General features: G+C 40.6%; 1 protein-coding gene across 1 annotated transcript in view; it reads left to right on the top strand.

Annotated features, from left to right (window-relative positions):
- Window positions 1-10,668: 10,668 nt before the first annotated feature.
- Window positions 10,669-20,135, top strand: part of CAPZA2 (capping actin protein of muscle Z-line subunit alpha 2) — a 31,785-nt gene continuing 22,318 nt past the window's right edge. The window contains exon 1 of the mRNA XM_049814429.1: window positions 10,669-10,770. Coding sequence (XP_049670386.1) covers window positions 10,732-10,770 — 39 coding nt within the window. The 5' untranslated portion in view covers window positions 10,669-10,731. The remainder of the gene's footprint in view (window positions 10,771-20,135) is intronic.

The raw sequence follows: 20,135 nt of genomic DNA, 5'->3' as shown, positions 1-20,135 counted from the left end.
CCAAACAGGTCCAACCATCCAACCATCACATGCTACACAAGTCAGAAAACAACATCCAGCGCTGTGCAAGGACACCGTTAAATTTTCAAGAAAATTTTTTGTCTTCTCCTGTGTCGCACTTGAAACATGTATAAAGGCTCCTTGCTGCTCCCCTTTGCCTCTTTCCCTAAAAATCACTTTTGACTTGAGGGCCACAAAAATTTGAAAAGTAGTGAGAATATAGAGCCCTCTCCATCACACTAGATGGTGTTACCTTATGTATCTGGATATCCCACTTCTGTTTGTATCTCTTCGTCACCTCATCCTACTCATCACAACAGGGATGAGACTCCTTTCTTTGCTGTATATCCTGATCTGACATGAGAGACTAAAACCAGAAGTTCAAAATCTTCTGGTGAGAAAGGAAGCGGAGCACAGTATTTGCACTAACTTTCCACAGATTGCAAAAGCCTGAGCTTACCATCTGGAAGGAAAGAACATGAGGCCTTCTGTCAGACTAATGATCCGTATCAGTCAGGGATATCATTACAACAGCAGCAACAGGAGTTAAAACAGGCAAAGATACATAGCAGATGCAATTCTCTAAAAATTAGAAAACTGGTTAAAGCACATGTGGAATAAAACTTTGTTCCCTTTCCAGGATCAAAAGCATTTTCTTTGGTTCAAAATAGTTCATCTAGATATTGAAATTGTTTAGTGAATTATTAATTACTATCAAAATACAGTTCTGGTTTTAGTATTTTCCACTCCCAATTAGTTCACACAAAATGCTTGCTAAAGGGCCACAAAGAGGAAAATGGCAGCAGTTTTTTCAGAGTAAGCATAATGTTTTACTCCTCTGTGTATTTCTTGAACATGGAGAAATGAAAGTAGTATAACCTGACCTTTAATCTTTGTGTTACTTTTGTTCCGAGTTGTTGCTCTTAAGCAGAAGATTACTTCACAGGGGGCAGGGGGAGGTGCATTATGGTGAGATGCATTTCTTCTGGTTTTGTATTAGACTTTTGTCAGTTGTCTTTTTTGCCAGTTGAGGGAGAATTTGACCAACTATCCCTATATCCCAATCTACTGCAACAAAAAAAGCCATCTTTTTTTCCCTTTTTAAAAATTTGTCAGGAATATACAGAATTATTAATCTAATCAAAATCCCACTCCCATAGAGACAATCAATAGTGGAAATGCTTGGGGGAGGAGGCAAGAATTCTTCCTTGTAAACCACTGAAAAAAGGGATGACAATATGAAGCCTATGAAGCTGGTCACAGCTGAGTACAAAACAAGCATGAAATACAATGATGGATAATTCCTGCATTAAGCTTTGTTATGCTTCTGGTATTAATTTTGCTCTTTGCAACAGACCTCTCTACCATTATATAACCCAATTAAGTGTAAAATTGAGGCCTCAAAATAAGAAAATGGGGGGGGGTTGAAGTCAAATAAGATAAATGCTATCTTGAGACAATGTATAGATATATAAAATTTGGCATTCCCTCCCACAGACACACTGCCCATTTGTCTGTAACCTCTTCCCTTGATTCCCAATCATTTAATCTTACCTAAAAAGGCCCATGGTCAATATCAACTTCAGAATCCAGATGGGTGAAATCCTGGCTCTCTTGTAGTCAGATGGAGACCTACTAATTTCTAGAGCACCAGTAAATTGAGAACAATGCAATTATTACAGTCATATATAGAACTACCTTTGCTAAAGGATAATGGTAAGATAAATTCCTCAGTTTCTTTTACATCTAAGGTGGTTTCACTGCATCCTCATGCAGAGATAAGAAATGACAGATTTCCCAAGGAAGCAGATCTTGGGCTCTAAGGCCACAGGTGAGTTCTGCAGGACAGGGTTTACATGATTGCTATTGGCAAATTGCACCACCATCTGTGCCACTCTTCCATTAAACAGTGCAGAATAAATAAATAAATAATTTTTTTAAAAAGCCTCTTTTAATAGATTAATATGATTTTATCAATACACAACATGACAACTGTTTCAAAAGCAGAAGACTGAAGTTATGTTCCCACATCACCATTCAGACACTGTCCTAATTTTCACAAGTATTTACTTGTGTTATGTAAGGACTTTTACTGAAGTCAGAAGCAAGTGTACTCAAGTACTAATATTTTGTGCATCATCCAGGGGCCAAACAATAAAAAATGAAATTACATTGCTTTACTTCAAAATCCTAACTCCCCTTCCTACTACTTTTTCTAATATGTGATACAAGATCAAAAATTAAGGACCCACACCACTGTTAAGCAGCATGAAGCACCAATGTCTCTGAGGCATTTTTCTCTACACAGGCATAGAAATTCTCAGCCCTTCAGTCACATCTGCTTGCATGGTTTACCTTTATTGAGATTTTATCTTCATAAGACATTCAGTTCTACAGAGAGTGAAAGAAAAAGGAATTTGGACTCCTCTAGTGAATCTCAACTTCATTAAACAAATCAGCACATTTGCCATTTCCTGTTGAAAAATAAAATTGCCAAACAATGTCTCCTTTAAAATGAAAGTAAATAAATCCAGCTAGAAGACTACACTTCCCCTTTTCAGAAAGGAGTAACTAAAAATATAAACAGGAACCAGGCTCAGTGAGAGGGAAGGAAAGGAATTTTTGTGTTTTCTCATGGAGCTTTTCAAAATCAGGTGGCTACTCTATTCCTATGAGTTAATTCTCTATCCCTGTAACAAGTTAAAGGCTGGGGAGAGCAGTGCTCCAGCTCCTTTGCTTTCTTCTAGCACCACTGCTGCTTTCTCCTGGTCCTCCCTTCTCTTCCAATCTATCCTGGCACAGAGCAAAGGCAAACAAATGATGTGCACCAAAGGAGATCTGGACTGGTTCAGGTTGGAGAAGTCTCAGAGCTATCATGAGGCACAGTTATCTTAAAGGCCCTCTTCAGCCATTAAGGGGTGCAGAAGCTTTACACTTTGATTCTCCCCTGCTTCCTAATCCCCAGCCTGTCCTCTCCCTTTTTTAATCCTAATCCTGCTCTATCTCTGTATTATCAATAGCTGATGCAACATTCCTGACGTCAGAGTAGGAGATGCAATAAAGGCAGTACAGAAATAGAGCCCTCTCGGTACGAAGTCCTTTGTGGGGTGTGCGATTTACCTCCCCGAGTACAGGTTCCCTGAGGAGCACAGAGCAATGCTGAGTTACAAGTGTAGTCCTTTCTCCCTCCCCTTAGCCTTGTAACTTCAGCTGTCCTTTGTGTTTTAACCTTAGCCTTTGCCACCCTTCCTTGGTCCATCACCTTCTTGCCCTTTGATCTTCTAACACTGAAAGGGGATTTGGCTGTCATAACACAGGCACCTAATATTTAGACAGCTGGGTCTGAACTAGCCACCTCATTACAGCCAATAATCTTATCCTAAAACAGACGTCTTAACTAGGTCAGATGAATCTCACCCTTGGAGTGCTTATTTGTCCCTGTTGATGTAATGGGAGCTGCAGGTCACCAGCTCAGAGTCAGATGTTTATAAGTATCAAAAAAACCTCCCCAAATAATCCCATTTCAAATACTCTACTAAACCTTTTTACAGACCTTCTGTTTGACCCTGGTCTTCCCTGTTTCATTAATACCCACTCTAACCTCAGTAATTTCCCCGGTACTTTTTCTTCACTCCTTTTTAAAAGCCAGAACCCCTTCTGTATTCCATCCTCACTGGATCGAGTTCATTATGCTCCAACTATACTCTCTCTTCTTTGGGTCTTCCATGGAGCCACTTCCATTCTCACTTGAGTCTCTCTCCACCAGTTGCTGAACAAGAAAAGGGCTCAGAGAATCATGCCATACAATGTCAGAGAGGATTGCTTCAAGATCTTCCTTGCTACCTTCTTCTGCAACACAGGCCATAGAGTCTATCTTTTAGAAAAATGGTCAATCTTTATTCTAAAATTGCTAGTGCCAGAGTTGACTTGGTTAAATTGCTCCAATAGTCAACTACTCTGACAATTAATACTAAGTTTATTTATTAATACTAAGTTTATTTTTAACCTGAATTTGTCCTAACTTCTGGCTATGAATCCTGTAATATCCTAATACATCAAAACATCCTATTAACAACTTTCTGATTTCCCAATAAGTACTCACAAACCTGTAAGCTTTTTGATGGTAAACTAACTAGATTGGATTGCTCACATTTTCCAGCCCCTGATTATTCTTTGAACTGCTTGCAATTCATAAATGTACTCCTTGAAACGCTCTAGCTATACCTGTCTATAGCTCATTTATTTATCTTTGAAAAACAGGCTGTAAAATAGACATGCTAATACTCTTCTTTCCAAAGTACCATCACAGCACATGGCTATGATATAATTTATTAATAAAATATTTATCACTGTAGCACAGACTAATGTTTAGGTTAGCAACTTTTCCACAGACACTGTAAAAGAGGCTAGAGAAAACTTTTCTACTTGTCCTATTTTTCCTGAAAACTCCAGTGCTGTAATTTAAACCCCTAAAATTGCTCAGTACTGGCAATCCATCACGCACTGCCAACCTCAAGAATACTTTTAGAATGCAATTTTACTACACTATTGTTCCTTACATTGCATCAGAATAAACTACCATTGAGAGAAGATATTCTGTAATGGAGGACATTTTATAAGCAGTCACTAATCTTCTTTGCTTGACAGTACTTCATTTTACATTTCAGAAGGTAATCAGGATTCTTTCATCACAGAATTTTGGATGAAGTGCTTTTGCAAGTCTGACAACTTTATCAAACAGTACACTAAAGAAGACAAAGGCCGGGTGAAGAAAAGAACTTGGCAGGTAGAGACAACATTTTAAAAGCTAACGCTGTGGCTTTTAAATAGTTAACATACTAAGATAGCAAAGATAACAAAATGTTAGGAGAAACCTACCAACACATACCCCATGTATGTAGATTACAGGCTTCAGAATCAGTAGAACATGAATTTTTTTGGCACCTCTGAAAATCTGTACATAATTTGGATTATATAAGCATTGCTCCTTCCAAAAGATAGCTTGGGACTGACTAGAACTGAAAGTAGATGTTTTAGCATGCAGCACTTCATCCTTATCATCTTCTTGTTGCCTTCAGCTCTTTGCAGATGCTGATGCACTATTGCCTGTTGCCTTCAAAGAACTGCAACCTCCTTATCTCTGCTGGAGCAGGAGTAGCAGCCAACAAGACTTAGGTGTATTTCCTTCCTTTGGTTGCCTTCCTCTAAAATGCTCAACACTTGCTCTTTTTCAGCCTACTTCTTTGCATTCCCATCCTTGAATAAAAATTCTGTATCACAAATAAATAATCCTGCTCTTAATTCTTGAAGGAGTGTACCTGCTTCAAAGCACCTCAATTTATGGGAGAACTAAATCCTCTTGTAACCAGTGAAGTAAACTACTTGCCTGCATTTTAAGATAACTCTGAGAAACAACATGGGTATCTAAATCCTAAAGGATAGGTACATGTCAAAAGACAGGCAAACGCAAAACTTTGAATTTTAATTGCATAAGGCAAGATATATAGCTGACTATTCTTGGAGGGGACGAGGTAGAGAAAGAAGCTGAGAAAACTCCCAAGAATAGAAACCGAGTAGGAAGTCACAGAGCAAGTCTGGATAAGATCTGAATGCAGTCCTAAAATGAACCTAAAAAGAGCTTCTAGGGTAAATGTTATAATAAAGGCCCCTAAAACTAACGAAAAAAACCCCACTCTAAATATGGTGACAAATTAATAAAACTTGGAAAAATATTATGGTTGTGAAGCATAACAAATGATGTGACAACCTTAAAAATGCCACAGTAAGCAAGACCGTGAACTTGATGAGCAAAGAAACCAAAGGACAGTAAATTCTAAGGTATCAACAAAAATCTTGACATAAGGAAGACATTTTTTACAGTGAGAACAATCATTCACTGGAACAACTGCAAAGTGGTAGAGTCCCCATCACTGGAGGTTTTCAAGATGCAGTTGGACAGGGCCCTAGATAATCTCACCTATGCTCCCTTTCCCACGAAAGGTTGGACCAGAAGATCCTTCAAGGTCCCTTCCAATGTGGGCAGTTCTATGACTCTAAGTGGGACTTCCACAGTAGGTGACAGGCTACTGAGTCATTCTCTTCAATGTCTGTTGTGGCCTAAAAGATCACTAGTGTTATCTAAGAAGAAAGCTCAGTCTCAGGTTTGCTCTACAGTTGCACTTTATTAGAGTTTTCTTCCTGTCACAGCTTTCTTCACAACACTGTTTTAAGGATTTAACATTCAACTTCTCTAGAACAAACCTATCTGCTTTTGCTGCTAAGGTTCTATAAGAGCAAACTGCAAGGTTTGCAAACACCAACTCCACCAAAATAAGGACACAAATTTGCAGGCAATTCCCAAGGCCCCAAGATCTGATACATGTTTGGGAATCTCGGGAACGGGAGTATGCCTCCCACCAACCCACAGGAATGTGAGGTTTTATACCATCAGGTATCAGGATTCAGGGAGACGCTTCCCACAGAAAGGTGCAGGCAGTAGAGACACAGCCCACCACACCTTTCTGGGCACTCCTCCTGTCCCACTGTCAGGAGCACCATCTGAGTGGGGCTCAGAGCTTGGCCAGAGTCCACCTTTGTCCTAGGAAAACAGTGTAGTACGTCCTCCAGATTAAACAAGTAAGCACCAAATACACCTCTCATCAGTTTGTCCTCTGAACAGATGCAGTAGGTCAAATGTCAATTGCCTGTCTTGAATAAGAATAATGAAAATGTAATTATCTTTTTCTGCATCGTTTATCTCAATCTTGGGGGCCAGTGCAGAAGGACAGAGGAAGTGTGCTGTGCTAACACCTATGTGCCATTGCCTCCTCACCCGTCTTCAGGATGGCTTTAGCACAGAAACTGCACTTCTCTGAACCCATTTTAACAGCCCTTCAGGGAGACCTTGCAGGAAGGATTGCTGTGCCCTTCCTCCCAGTGCTACTCAAGAGCCAGGGGTCTGTCCTTACAGAGTCAATACAGAAAGAAATGACAGCAGCAGCACAGCAAAATAGCAAGGAACTTGATTGGTAGCTCTATTGTGTCCGATTACATGAAGTAGAACTCAATAGCTGTGCTTTTTTTTTTTTTTTTTTTTTTAATTCATTTGTTTTTCTCTCATTGCATCAGTAAACCACACACTGCTGATCAGATAGATCTGCTAGCCCACGGTGAGCTTCATGTAGTGGGACTAGACATCTACTAAGACATGAGCTCGCTAGTTTGCAATAGGATGTTTTGCTGTTCTGTATGTGATTGTAGTGCAGATTATCCTTTGATCAATGTGTAGAGACACTGGCACATGAAAAAGATCACTAATGTGGGTGAATTTTATAGCATGAGAAGATTTACTGGCTGGAAATTGGCTGTATTCAATTTGAAGATGTATGACTTCAGATTAAATGCATATAAATTCTGAACTAACTCAGGTATCACTGCTATTTCCTAAGTCACTTCTTAGTCTTGACATCCTTAAGCCTGATATCCTGAAATTTGTTCTGCATCTAAAAATGGTCCTTTTTAGACCTCCTTTAAATTCCCCCTGAAATTTCCATATTCTTCCTGAAAAGACAAACAAGCACTCCAAAACACTGAGTCACAGGGCAAGAACAGTACTTATTTCTGTGTGATTATTCATTTCCCATTAAGTCCTCAGGCCACCATAAAGCACCTGCCAGGGTAGTATGCAGAAGGTTCCCATTAGTATCTACGATGACTACACAGTCCTCCTCTAAATCATTCACTTCAGTATGCGAATTTCAGTAAACTTCAAGAAAAAACCTGGTGTAAACATGGTACATCCAACAAATAGAGGCATTAACTTATGAGAAAACTACTAATGTTTATCTGGTAAGATCTACCTTTTTGAACTATCCTCTTAATACATATTAAATAAAGCAACATCCCGTAGCTGGCAAATCCCAAGGTGTGTTAAAAATTAACAGGAGCATTTCACAGACCTCCTCAGCTAGTTACTCTTAAGACTCCTGGGTGGAATTTATCAAGTCCTGTCGTGTGAAACTCAATGCTGCACAATGCTTTCCCCTGCTACAGACCATTACCTTTTATTATTGAGTCCAAATAATATATGTGAGATGTTCTAAAACCAAATATCCTTTAGATGTACCTTTTCTGCTCTACACTTCACCACTCTGCATCTAGCAATGGCCTTATTAAACACTGTTTGGTTGTCCTCTGTTTTGTTCCTGACATGAATAAACTACTGTCTGTTATCTTGATCCTCCATGGCTACAAGTATTTTAAATCTCTCTTCAACTTTCCCGAATCAGTCACGTTGTCCAACTTGTACATTCATTATTTTGACTCTTTTTCATTTTCATCCTTTGTTGATATATTGATTTTTGGTGCCACTGTAATTTCCAAGTATCCATTTGACCATAACAACTTCTTGTCCAATATCACTTTCCTTCATTTCCATGCAACAGTCCTGTTAGGGCATCTAGAATGACAGCCTTGAAAAATTCTACAGATATTGGCAATATTTTGCTATACTGCATGTGACAGCATTAATCATTGCGTACAAATACTCCCGCAAGAAAGACAGATGTGGATGAACTCTACAGCATAACCAGATCCTTTGGCTAGAAGCTGGCTACATTCATACCACTAACCACGACCAACTGAGATGTTTTTTGACACCTATGATTTTCCAGTCAATGATCAGCTTTTCTTTGTCCATTATAACTGGGTTGAAGTACACTGCACTGGACATTAAGAAAATGTATTTTTTTAAATGCTTCCCAAGAGTTATCACTAGACATACAGTTCTTCCACCATACTTCCTTCAGTTTGAAGTAACAATAAAAGCTATTCTTCCCATATATTAGGAACAGAGCGTTAAGAAGTTCAACTTATTCTCTAGCAAGATCAGGTGGTCCATGGCAGACCATATTTCATTTAATGAATTAGAACTTTAATGTATAAAAAATTAAGTTCTTGTTCTTCTGAAACTTCTCCGACTGTGAAACAGCTAATGGCCACTCTGGCATAATACACCAGCTTTTTTACCTTTTCCATCCTGAAGAACGAGGTCTATACATTAATTTCAACATCATACAAGACTCCACCCACTAACTTTGTTATACTAATCATCAATCTTTCTCAAATTGTCTTACATGTTTGAGTTTCCTAACATTAATACGCAGTAATCTGAAAGATGTACCCCTTACAAACAATATAACATTTGGATTTACTTCATAATGCTTTAGAGTTGTCCTTTTTTAGAACGTGGAATGAGGATATTTATTTTGTTCTCTCGGCTGCCCTTGCTCTTGTATCATCCTAGGAATTGGCACCAATATTAATGAGATGAAGCCTACAGACAGCCAATTTTATTCAGACTTTATCCCAGTGTTCCACAAACCCCAAACACTCTACTTGGCTAACGCCAGTATTTCCCATGTTCTTTCTACTTATTTATTTCTACTTCTTTCCTACTGATCCAGGAACAGGAAGGATTTCTCAAAAAGGTCATCTGACTCCTCTTTCGGTTTCCTTTTTAGGCCTCTGCAGTTTTTCACCTTCTGCAGAATGGAGCCTGCAACTGTCACACTGTTGCCACAACAGATCATTATCAAAGCAGCTTCTCCTGCTTATCTGTTTTCCCAGTCTGACTTTGCTCCTAGAAGAAAACAAAACTTCCCACCGTCTACCTGACCCTTGAAGAACAGTTCAACAATCCTCGCTGGAATGAAGTCACGGAGGAGGATGTCCATTATCTGCGCCACGGCTGGCTGGAAGGGAGGGAGGAAGCATTCCCAGGGAGTGCCAACACACACTGCCTTGTTCTCTCACCACTCTCCGGGCATCTGCCCCTGGGTCACTGTTGGAAGAAGACACGCAATTTCAGTGGCCTCAAACCCACACGGTTTGAGCTACACAAATGTTGTCTTCCCTCTATCCCAGTTCTCGTCAAAACTTCTGCTGTATCTTCTTCCAGGCAACCCTTGCAAGCCGTCGTCTCGGCTGCCCCTCTGTGTACCTGCAATGTCACATGGCTGAAGACACTCTTCACACTTTCTTATTCTTGTGGTAAAAAATCTCCCATCTCTTTATTTTCCTGTTTCCTCCCATTGACCACCTTCCTCTTCCACGTCCAATCTACTACAGTACCAATAATTTCACACCATCTATTTCCTCAGTCTCTGTTGCCGGCCTCACACCGAGCTTTCCGAAATCTCTTCCAGCAGGCTGCCGGCTGCTCCAGACAAGCCCCCCGGCCCTCGCCCAAACGCCCAGCGCCCGCGTCCACTAACCCTCACGGAGCGTGCTGCCAGGCGGATGACTGAAACCCAGCAATTTTTAGTTCCATCTCCCCACATTTCCAGTCATCTTACTTAAACGGCTCATTTTGCTACCAAAACAGAGATGGGAGCCCCTACTGTTCCTGCAAAAGACGCCCTGAGGGGCGCAGCAGACCCTGCCGCCGCGCTCCGCCCCCCCCCGACTCCCTCTATCGCGACACCCAGCCACCGGCTGAAGCTGAGGTGGACGCGGACGCGGACACGGACACGGACACCCCGCCCGCCCGATCGCCCGCCCCCGTAACCTCCCCACAGGGGGACCCCCGCCCCTGGCCGCACGCATGCGCATTGATGCCGCCTGCCCAGCCCGCCGCGCAAGGAGCGGCGGGGGGGTGGGGAAGAGCCCCGCCCTTCCTGCCTGGGAGGGAGGAGACGGGGGCGGTGGCGGCGGCCGGAGCCAGACGGGAAGATGGCGGACCTGGAGGAGCAGCTGTCCGACGAGGAGAAGGTAGGGGCGGGTGGATGTGCTGCGCCCAGGCGGGCCGCCCTGTCGTCTCCCGGCCCTCTGAGCCGGGAGGCCGCGGGAACGAGCTCGGCCCTCGCCCTGTGGTTCGTATTTTTACCGTCGCCCCGCGGCCGGGCCTGTCAGTCAGGGGGGCGGGAGGAGGGTCGGCGGGGAGGCCGGGGGAAGGGCTGGCCCGGCCGCCGCGCCGGCCCCGGCGCATCTCCCGCCGCTCCATGTAGGGTGCGGGCCCGGCGCGGGGCGGGGCCCGGTGTCCGGCGGAGGCGGCGGCCGCTCTGCCGGCTCCTCGCTGCCGCCGGGGCTGCGGGCACGGCCGCTGCGTGCCGCCGCCTCCGCCCGGTGCGCGGCGGGGCGGAGGGGGGACGGGACGGGACGGATGGTCGGGAGAGGCAGAAGAGGCGCGGGGGACGACGACACACACGACTGTCCCTTCCCCTCCCCTTCCCCCATCTCCGCTTCCCGTTTCCCAGGCGCCTTGCCGGTGCCAGCCGGCTGCTCCACAGCACCGGCGCTGCCCTCCCCACGCAGGGGCTGCGTTCCGAGGGGCCGGCCTTGGCCATCGCCGCCCCTTGCAGCCCCGGGAGGAGGTGGGGTGCGGGAGGTTTCGGAGAGGAGGGGAGGGTGTGGGGGTGAGGAAGGCTGTTCTACTTCCTATTAGGAGGCAGTAATTGGGGAAGCGTAAGGTCGAGGAGCAGGGGGTCTGTGTGAACGAGATATACGTGTGATCCCTTTTTATGGCAGTTGGAAACTTCTTAGGTTTAAGGCGGATTTTTCCAGAAAAAATCTCACAAGCACCGGGGTGTCTTGTAAGACCTCAGTTATTAGTGCTGCTTGTCTTCCTCTGTGGGATCCACCTTCATGGCAGCTGCCTGTTTCAGAGCTAGGGTGTGGTGTTTTGTGTACATGGTGCTGGTGCACTGCTCATGGCTTTATGTAATGCACGGTATTACTCCTTTTTTTACTTTAAAAATGGAGGTTTTCATGGCTGCGGAAGCTGTGAGATGACTGAAATGTGGGAGACATCAATAAGTGATGTTTCAGACTTCTCTGAAGTTAGAAGAAGGATGTCTAAAATGTCTAAGTAGTTACAATAAGGCCGACTTCCTGCTTGTTTGAGGTTAGCAGGGCCAGGTTTCCAAACTAGAGATGCACTGATGCACCAAGAGATGCACAGCGCCAGGATCTCACAATCTTTTTCCCAAGAGGCTTTAAGACTGTGCCCTCCTCTAAATTCACATTCAAATGCCACCTCTCTGTTGGTACAAGTCGTAATGTAATCAAGAAGTATATGTGGTAATCCATGACTCTTTTAGCCCCTTATTGAAAATACAAGTAACTCTAATCCAGTATGTTGTTCCTATAGGGAAAAATACTTAGACTACAAGTTATCTTGGCATCATTGAATGGTTGAGGATGGAAGGGACCTCTGGAGGTCATTTTGTGCAACCCCCCTGCTCAAGCAAGGTCATCTAGAGCAGGCTGCCCAGGACTATGTACGGGTGGCTTTTGGAAATCTCCAAGCATGGAGACTCCACAACCTCCCTGGGCAACCTGTGCCAGTGCTGGGTCACCCTTGCAGTAAAAAAAGTGTTTCCTTATGCTCAGATGGCACCTCCTGTGTTTTGTTTTGTGCCCATTGCCTCTGGTCCTGTCAAATATAAAAGACACAATGACAGTGTTATCTTGCCCCTGTATGATTTGAGAAATGCTGCTTGTGCCTTTGTGACTGACAGAGTTAAGTTCTGAACTTTCTTCTATCCATTAATTCCAGTTTTTCTTTTCTCCCCAAATGGGTGCAGACCCTCTAGAGACTCTTCCTGCCTCTGTACAAGTGAACAGAATCAACACTCTTCCATTGTAAATTTCAATTGATTCCTGTATCTGCTTCAGTCCCATATAAAATTGATTGTCCTGTATGAGTGGAATTTTCCAAGCCTGGCAGTGTATTTTATTGGCTAATAAAGCAAAGATAGGCAACACTGCAAAGTCTTGGAAAAGCAGGCAAATATCCATGCAGATCCTGTGATGCCTTAAGATTTTAATTCTGATACGTGTAAGTTGTGCTATCATCTTACAGTAAAAATGTTATCTCAAACATTCAGGTTTACTGAGCTAAAAAAAAAATCAGCTGGACAGTATTTGAAAAGCACACCCTTCTCACCCATCCAGTTGGGACTATAAATAAATGTAGGGGTAGAGGCAGACAGACAAACATTCATTTCTTGGGGAGTAAATCACATTGCTCCTTTATTTACTTTTCTCCCATGATACAGAACTGATAGTGTCGAAGGCTGACGCAGATGATGGTGATGGTATAGTTTTGTAGGCAATTTCAATAGAGACATGACTGGAACACTGGTCAAAACTGCTGAAATTCAAGGAAGGAAGAAGGTAAACAAAATGACAGAACTTTTTTGTACCAGACTTCTAATAATGCTGTAAAAGCATAAGTACATAGGAGATCAAGTGATGTAGTGCTAAGACAAGTTCTGAAAGGTCTTTGATTAATGTCTGTCTTCATGTATAGTCAGTAGATGTAAGTGTTGCAAAAGCAGTAAGCAATTCCATTTGTAGCGGCTATACATTCCTGTTACTATCTAGTAGTCAGTGTAAGATGGCTGTATTTAGCTCTAACATAATTCGGGTTTAAAACTTGCAGTGTTTAGCGTAGTTGAGAATACAGACAGGACGTGGATTGGAATAGTGGCAAAACGGAGAGTTACAGTTCAAGTAATGAAGCTCTAAAACCAAGGAGGGAGAAGAGCCAGTTGCCAGAAAGAACACAATTTCAATATTGAAGATTGTCTAACTGGTTTTGAACCCAGTATTGTTCCTTAGATTCACATTTTAGCATGAGATTTTTGAAGGCTTGCTTATCTTTCAGTGATGATAGTAAATGTGAGGATAAATTTGAAAAAGCTTTTTTAACAAAATCTGAGAACTATTTGTAGTAAATACATTGTGTAAGATTTGCGTACATCCAAAGATCTGAAGTTGGGCCATTGCCAGTGAAAGTTACTGGCTTTAGCATCCACTACCAGGGATTTTGCAGTGCTAATAAAAACAGCTTTTGTGAGATGCAATGTTTTGTAGTTGCTTTATTCACCCAGGTCACTGAAAGTTCAGAAGCTTTTAGATAGGTGGAATAATGTAGGTTTATGTTTGCTTCAGTCTATGAATAAAAATGAGTTGTGAGAGGTGGAAATCTTGAAGCCCTGAACTCTTAAGGAAGATAGCAATGGGAAGTCATCACTTCTGTGCCCTTCCTATGGGTAACGCATCCTCACTTAACAAGTTTTGAATGCAAAACCTGTTTATTTATCCAGCATATTTGAAGTAGTTTTGTTAAAGTCTAGTAACCATTTTTCGCAGTTTAATTTTATTCCAGTTTCTGTAGAAATTGTTTTCTTACCTGTGGCTATATCAAACTAATAAGCATATATAAAAATGTTTTTAATGAGCATATTAGTGTGAATATAAAAGCTACAATTTATCTACATGAATATAGGCAATGATTAATGGAAGGTACTGATTTTACTGTAAAAGTTGCGTTTACTAATGTAAATATTCATTAAAAGAAACCCCAGTGCAAATGCAAAGCAAGACTAAAACTATTTAAATAATAAAACTAGTTTCTGCAGTCCATTTTTGGTGACTCGAAGGGATGTGTTTACTGTAGGTGGTTGTTTTTTTTAATGTGAATCCTGTTCTCTACAAAGCACAGGAGTTAAATAAGCTTTGTTGATATCAAGATAAAGCCTGAGAAAATCGGGATGCCTTCAGGGAGGAAAGGGGAGAATCCTTGTAGGAAAGGATAGCACATCAGGTTTTTTTAATGCAGAATTAACTCTCGCATTCCTTAAAATGCTGAGTGTATAAATACGGGAATTGTCAAACATGACTTCAAAAAAAGGAACCACACCCCTTTTGGTAAGGTTCTGTCTCAGTAGTTCTACTTGTTCAGGAAGGTGGGGGTTTAACAGTAGGTCAGCTTGCTGTAATTAGAGCAAAACTTCTCTTCTGATGAGGAGGAAGTAGTCCCACTTGTGAAAATGAACCAGCATTGCTTCCAGGTATTTCCTGGTGCATTGGGTAACTTTGTAACTTCTTAAATTAGGTGTCAAAACCTACAAATCTAAGTAATAAAGGTGGATGTCTTATACCCACAAAACTCTGCAGTGTAGCTCTGTCAGATTGAGGAAAACTTGTTTTAGTCAGTGCTTTGAGATGAAAAGTCTATGCCAGTAAAATGCATTCTCATGTGTGTAAATTCATTTTTAAAACAAAATACATAGACAGCAGGTCGCACTTGCATGTACAAACCTACCAGTGTGGGAGGTTCAGGTGTTTCCTTAATGCAAATATAAATCTTTTTCCTGAAATTGCTTTGGAAGCATTAGCAGAATCTTTTGACAAAAAACCTGTTGCTTTTTAAAAATCTTTACAGGTATTAAAGCAATACATGTGCTCTAAATTATTCATTTTGGAAGCATCTTGAATTCTGACTTTTAGAATTGCCCTGAATGAGACTTTGAGACTATAGATGATTAGAAGCAGGATGTGTTGGTGTGGAAACAGGATTTGGATAGCCTTTTCTGGACATAATTGCACTGTAATCTATAAGGTAAACTTAAGGTAAAGTTTTGCAAGTGTCCTTAATGTTCTTTCTTTGTAGTTCATCAGTGTATGCTTTGTTTTATATTTAAAAGTACAGCTTTGCTAACGTGTCTAGCAGGAGGACCTTGTGAGCTCTCTGGTCCTTGTTTATATTTATATTCTGAGTCAAACCGGAAATGCTGTAGCAGGTTCTGATGAAAGGTTGAAAAACCTTTAATACTTAAATGTGAAATAACTCAGTTGCTGTTTAAGCATATCTTCTGTTTAATTTACCACATTATCAAAGCTGTGAAAGTTAACATTTTTCCACAAGTAAAATGTAACAGAAGTTGTGTGGAAGGAATTGTTATTACAAAGGTGAGGTTACACTTAATGCTTACATTTTGAAAACATTTTGAGGAAATTCTTTAATAAGAATGAGGAAGTTGGGATTGCTTCTCAGACTGACATGTAATTCTGAATTCCAAGATTAAGATTTTTATGTGCATCCTGAGATATCATATTGTGTTGTCTTGAGTTGGGAATTAATTAAAAAAAAAACCCAAAACCAAAAAACAAAACCAAACAAAAAAACCCAAAACATCAATACCCTTGAGATTGAAAGACAGAATGGAAATTTTAATCACTTTGTTGGGAAATTACAGAAGCGTTCAACACCTTCTGACAAAATGATCATATACTGTATCTATAACTGCAAATAACAACTTCATTTGTTTGTAGAGTCATACAGGCTGGAAGAAACTGCTGGAGGTAACTTGAATGCTGCTTGGTCAAAGCAGGCCAACTTAGTTCAGGTTGGTTAGGGACTTGCACTTTGAGTTTTGGCCATCTCCAAGGATGGAGACTGCACAGGCTCTCTGGGTGACCTGTTGCAATGTTTGACTACACCCATGGTGAGAAACTTTTCTAATATTTAATTGTTGCAACTTGTGTCCAGTGCTGCTTGTCTTTTCACTGTGCATCTCCACAGAAAGTTGTTGTGCAAAGCAAAATTTTATGCATTTTTTACAAGTTAAAAATAATTATCTGAAGTATGAAGATGAATACAAACAACACCTGTTGTTATAAATATAAGATCAGTGATTTCTAAAACTGCAGTTCATATATTCTTCTGTTAGTAGTAGTTTGAAGAAATTACATTAATTTTTGTGGATTATGACTTTTAACTTGTCATGGAGTATTTATAATGCAGTGGCACCTCAGGACCATCAAAAGCCATGTTCTTGCTGCCTTTGCGCTCGCAGAACTTTTGTGGAAGCTTGCTACCCAGGAAACCTCATAGTTTAAGTAGATAAAGGAAACAAATTGAACCAAAAATAGAGAAGAGTAATAGAACAAATAATTGGCAAATTCAGTAATGAAGGCAGAGACAATAATTGTGATATACCAGATAAGGTTATATTGCCCACCAACATGGTCATCGACCTACAGTTCTGCTGTGAAATACCATCTTTGGTTGATTTCAATTTTGGCAGCCAAAGAGGAACAGGATAAGGATTTTGGCCGCGTTGTTTAGCAAATCAGTGTATTTTTCTCGGGCAGCACTGTATAATACTCACTTCCAGTGTATGAAAGTGGGGCGTAAAGGAGACTGAACTGCTTATGCAGAAATGAAAGCAGATTTTTCAGCATATGGAAATTACTCTTTTTTTATCCTTGAGTAAAAAGCTTCCAAAATGTAAAATACTTCAAATACTTTCTTAACTTTACAGAAGGCATTAAAACTTTCAAACTAATACATAACTTCAAGAGAATTTGAAGACACTGGATTTGGGAGGGGGAGGCATACAGCTAAGGTGGTACCTTATTCTATGACTTTTAATAAAGGCATTTTTCATAGAGCAAGCTGATATTGTTCCTTTTCTCTCCCCACTGTTATTGAATCCAGGCTTGCTGTCCTTGGAATATCTAATTATAAATAATGATCTTGGAGTATTAGGAAGGATCACTTCTAAAATTTAGACTTTGTGGTGGAAGAATGCTTTGCAAATGTGAACCAAGTGCTTTTTAGGTTATGGTAGATACCACTCTCTATATAAAGACTGTTGTGAAAGAGAGGTCTCGTTGCTGAACTGAGGAGCCCGTGTGTTGGGCTAACAGAACCTCTTGATTCTGTATGTGGGAGATGATGCTAGTGGTTTCTTTGTTTGTGAAGTCTTAGTTTGCCATTTCTTATACCTTTTACTTCTCAAACAAAAGTTAATGCTTTTGCTTTTCACTAAATGTAAAATTTTACTACTTTTTCAGTTTTCAACAAATGACTTCTGCAAGGAAATTCTGAGATTTTCTTTATGCTTATTATCTTTTGTCTGTCTGATCTATAAGCAAAGTATGGGATTGCCCACCTTCTAAAGGTTTTATGGATAAGATTTAGTCATAAATTTACATCAGACCAATGACTGCATTAGACCTTTATCAAATCATATGAGATTTCTATTCAGCTAAGGGAGTGCTAGCCTCTAGCATGCTTCCCAAAACAATGTTTTGTTCCTTGGGTTAATTACATATGTTGGGGCTTGACCCTACAATGAAACAGGAAGTACCAAAGAATGACAGAGTTTGAGATACTGATATTTTAAAGCACCCAACTTATACTCTCGTGAGACTGGAACTTAATGCTACTTTATTGGACACACCTCCTATTCATCCGGGGGTGTTTTTCTTTATTTTTTTTTTCTTTATTCTTTTCACAGAAAGTCTTTTGGAATTTACTGAAAGCAACTTTTATCTAAACTGTGAACCTGAGATGTTCTTAATCTTTTTTTTTTTTTTCCCCCCCCCCCGCCTGGTTGCTCATATTACAAGCTTTCATGTACATACCTGGAAAAAGGACTATGACATTAAAGATAAAAACTTGCAGTAAAGGTGATACAGGAATAATGTTCTGTATGACAGATTTGGGACATGTAGCACTATCAATAATTTTGGAATTGCTTTTGCATCTATGTGGTTTTTCTCAGCTTATTTGTTTTCCAGCCAACTACTGAGAAGACATAGGCTTTCAGAGAAATACAGATGTGGGGAAAAATAGTGTAATGTATTCTGCTGTCTGTATTGCAAGTACAAGCAATTTTTTTTTCAGTTCAGAGCTTTTAGTAATTGATGGTGATAGCTGAAGCTAAAGTTTCAGGTTGATCTTGTTTCTTTAATGTCTACAAACAACACATACTTGTTTGACTGATTTGAGACCAGTACAGTTCTTTTAATATGTTTCTGAATTAAAATATGGGAAGTGTATGACATAAAAAAGTGTCCAGTTAGATAGGAGTAATAGAAGTACTGCAAAATGCAAAATTACATGGGGAATATTTATCTTCTCTCATTTTTTTCTAGTTAGACCTGTATATTACCCAAGTAACACACATTGCTTTCGTATTCGTCTTTGCAACCTGTACCCAATACAATTATTTCATAAGTCCTGTTTTGGGTTTAGGTTTTTTTAATCCTTCATCTTAATATGATGTGGTTTGCAAAGTGATTTTAAGATGTAGACTTTTATAATATTTAGATATGCTGCTGCTGAAAGGCCCTACAGTGAAACAATCAGCACCTTTCAAAATGGTTATTTTTGTGAAAATAAATCTCACTATCCAAGTCAGTTCTTCAGGTAGAAAGAATGCAGCTAGAATACCTCATGCTGTGTAAGATTTACTTTTTGCGTCACTATTAAGTACTGGTACTGTTACTCTTAAATACTTGTGTATTAAAAATAATTGAGGAAAACACACGTTCTACAGACTCAATGCAGCTTCAGGCATTGCTACGAAGGAAATGTCTGTTCAGTCAAAGCCATAGGCATGGAATGTGCCCCTCCTTTCCTGTGCCACAGAACCACATTTTTGCAGTGTTTTCTTCCTCAGCTCTCCCAGAAGCAGAAGTGAATTGAATACTACAGTGCATTTTTCAGTTGCGCTTGGTAGGAAAGCAGTTGCAACACTACTTCTTATATTCATTCCCTCTCTACCAGAGTCACTGCCTTTGCTCCATGTTTGTGTGCGATGCTGCATGTTTCAGGATGCTTTATCACTATTTGAAATTATACCCATGGGTATGGGTGAGGTTTCATGAGATACTGAGAAGACACTTTGCTGCTGACATGGGGTAATCCCTTTCTCACATAAAGTTCTCGGTGCTTGTCTGGCCATTTGAAGGCTTATTCACCTCACTAAACTGTTAGCAGGAAGAAGCCATATATTTAAAGCTCTCTAGATAAGTGAATTGGTTGCTATGTTCTTGCCACCTTCTAAAGCTATTCTTTAGCTAGATCTATTTGCTTCTCTGGATGGTCACATAAATAGATGAGCACTGGTGATACAAAGGAGTTTGTAAAAATGGTTCACAGGGCTTATTTGGGAGGAGGCAGGGAGAGTAGTCCTTTTGGTGGCAGCAGCAGCATGGTATTAGATCAGTTTGTGCCACTTGGGCAACACCCCTAGCTTTTTTTTATTTATTTTAAAAGATGTATTGTAATTGCTGGTGTAACATCCTAGGAAGTACCTAACCTAAGAATTTAGTGAGCAATTGGAGCCAGTAATCCAAGTATCTGTCCAAAGGAGAAGCCACTTACGGTTTTTTTTAAACATTGAAGGGTTTGCAAACTCAAAAACTGTGTTGGTGTTTGCAGTACTGACAGATCATCAGGCATTGTATCTTGCAAATACTTGAACCTTAGATTGTGTTCCTTGATGTGCTACATGTGTCAATGCAAAATTAATTTTTGACTGGTAGAAGAT

Source organism: Accipiter gentilis, chromosome 11 (genome assembly GCF_929443795.1).
Source record: "Accipiter gentilis chromosome 11, bAccGen1.1, whole genome shotgun sequence".
In the NCBI taxonomy this organism is placed as follows: domain Eukaryota; kingdom Metazoa; phylum Chordata; class Aves; order Accipitriformes; family Accipitridae; genus Astur; species Astur gentilis.
This window is presented reverse-complemented; position numbering and strand designations above follow the sequence as displayed.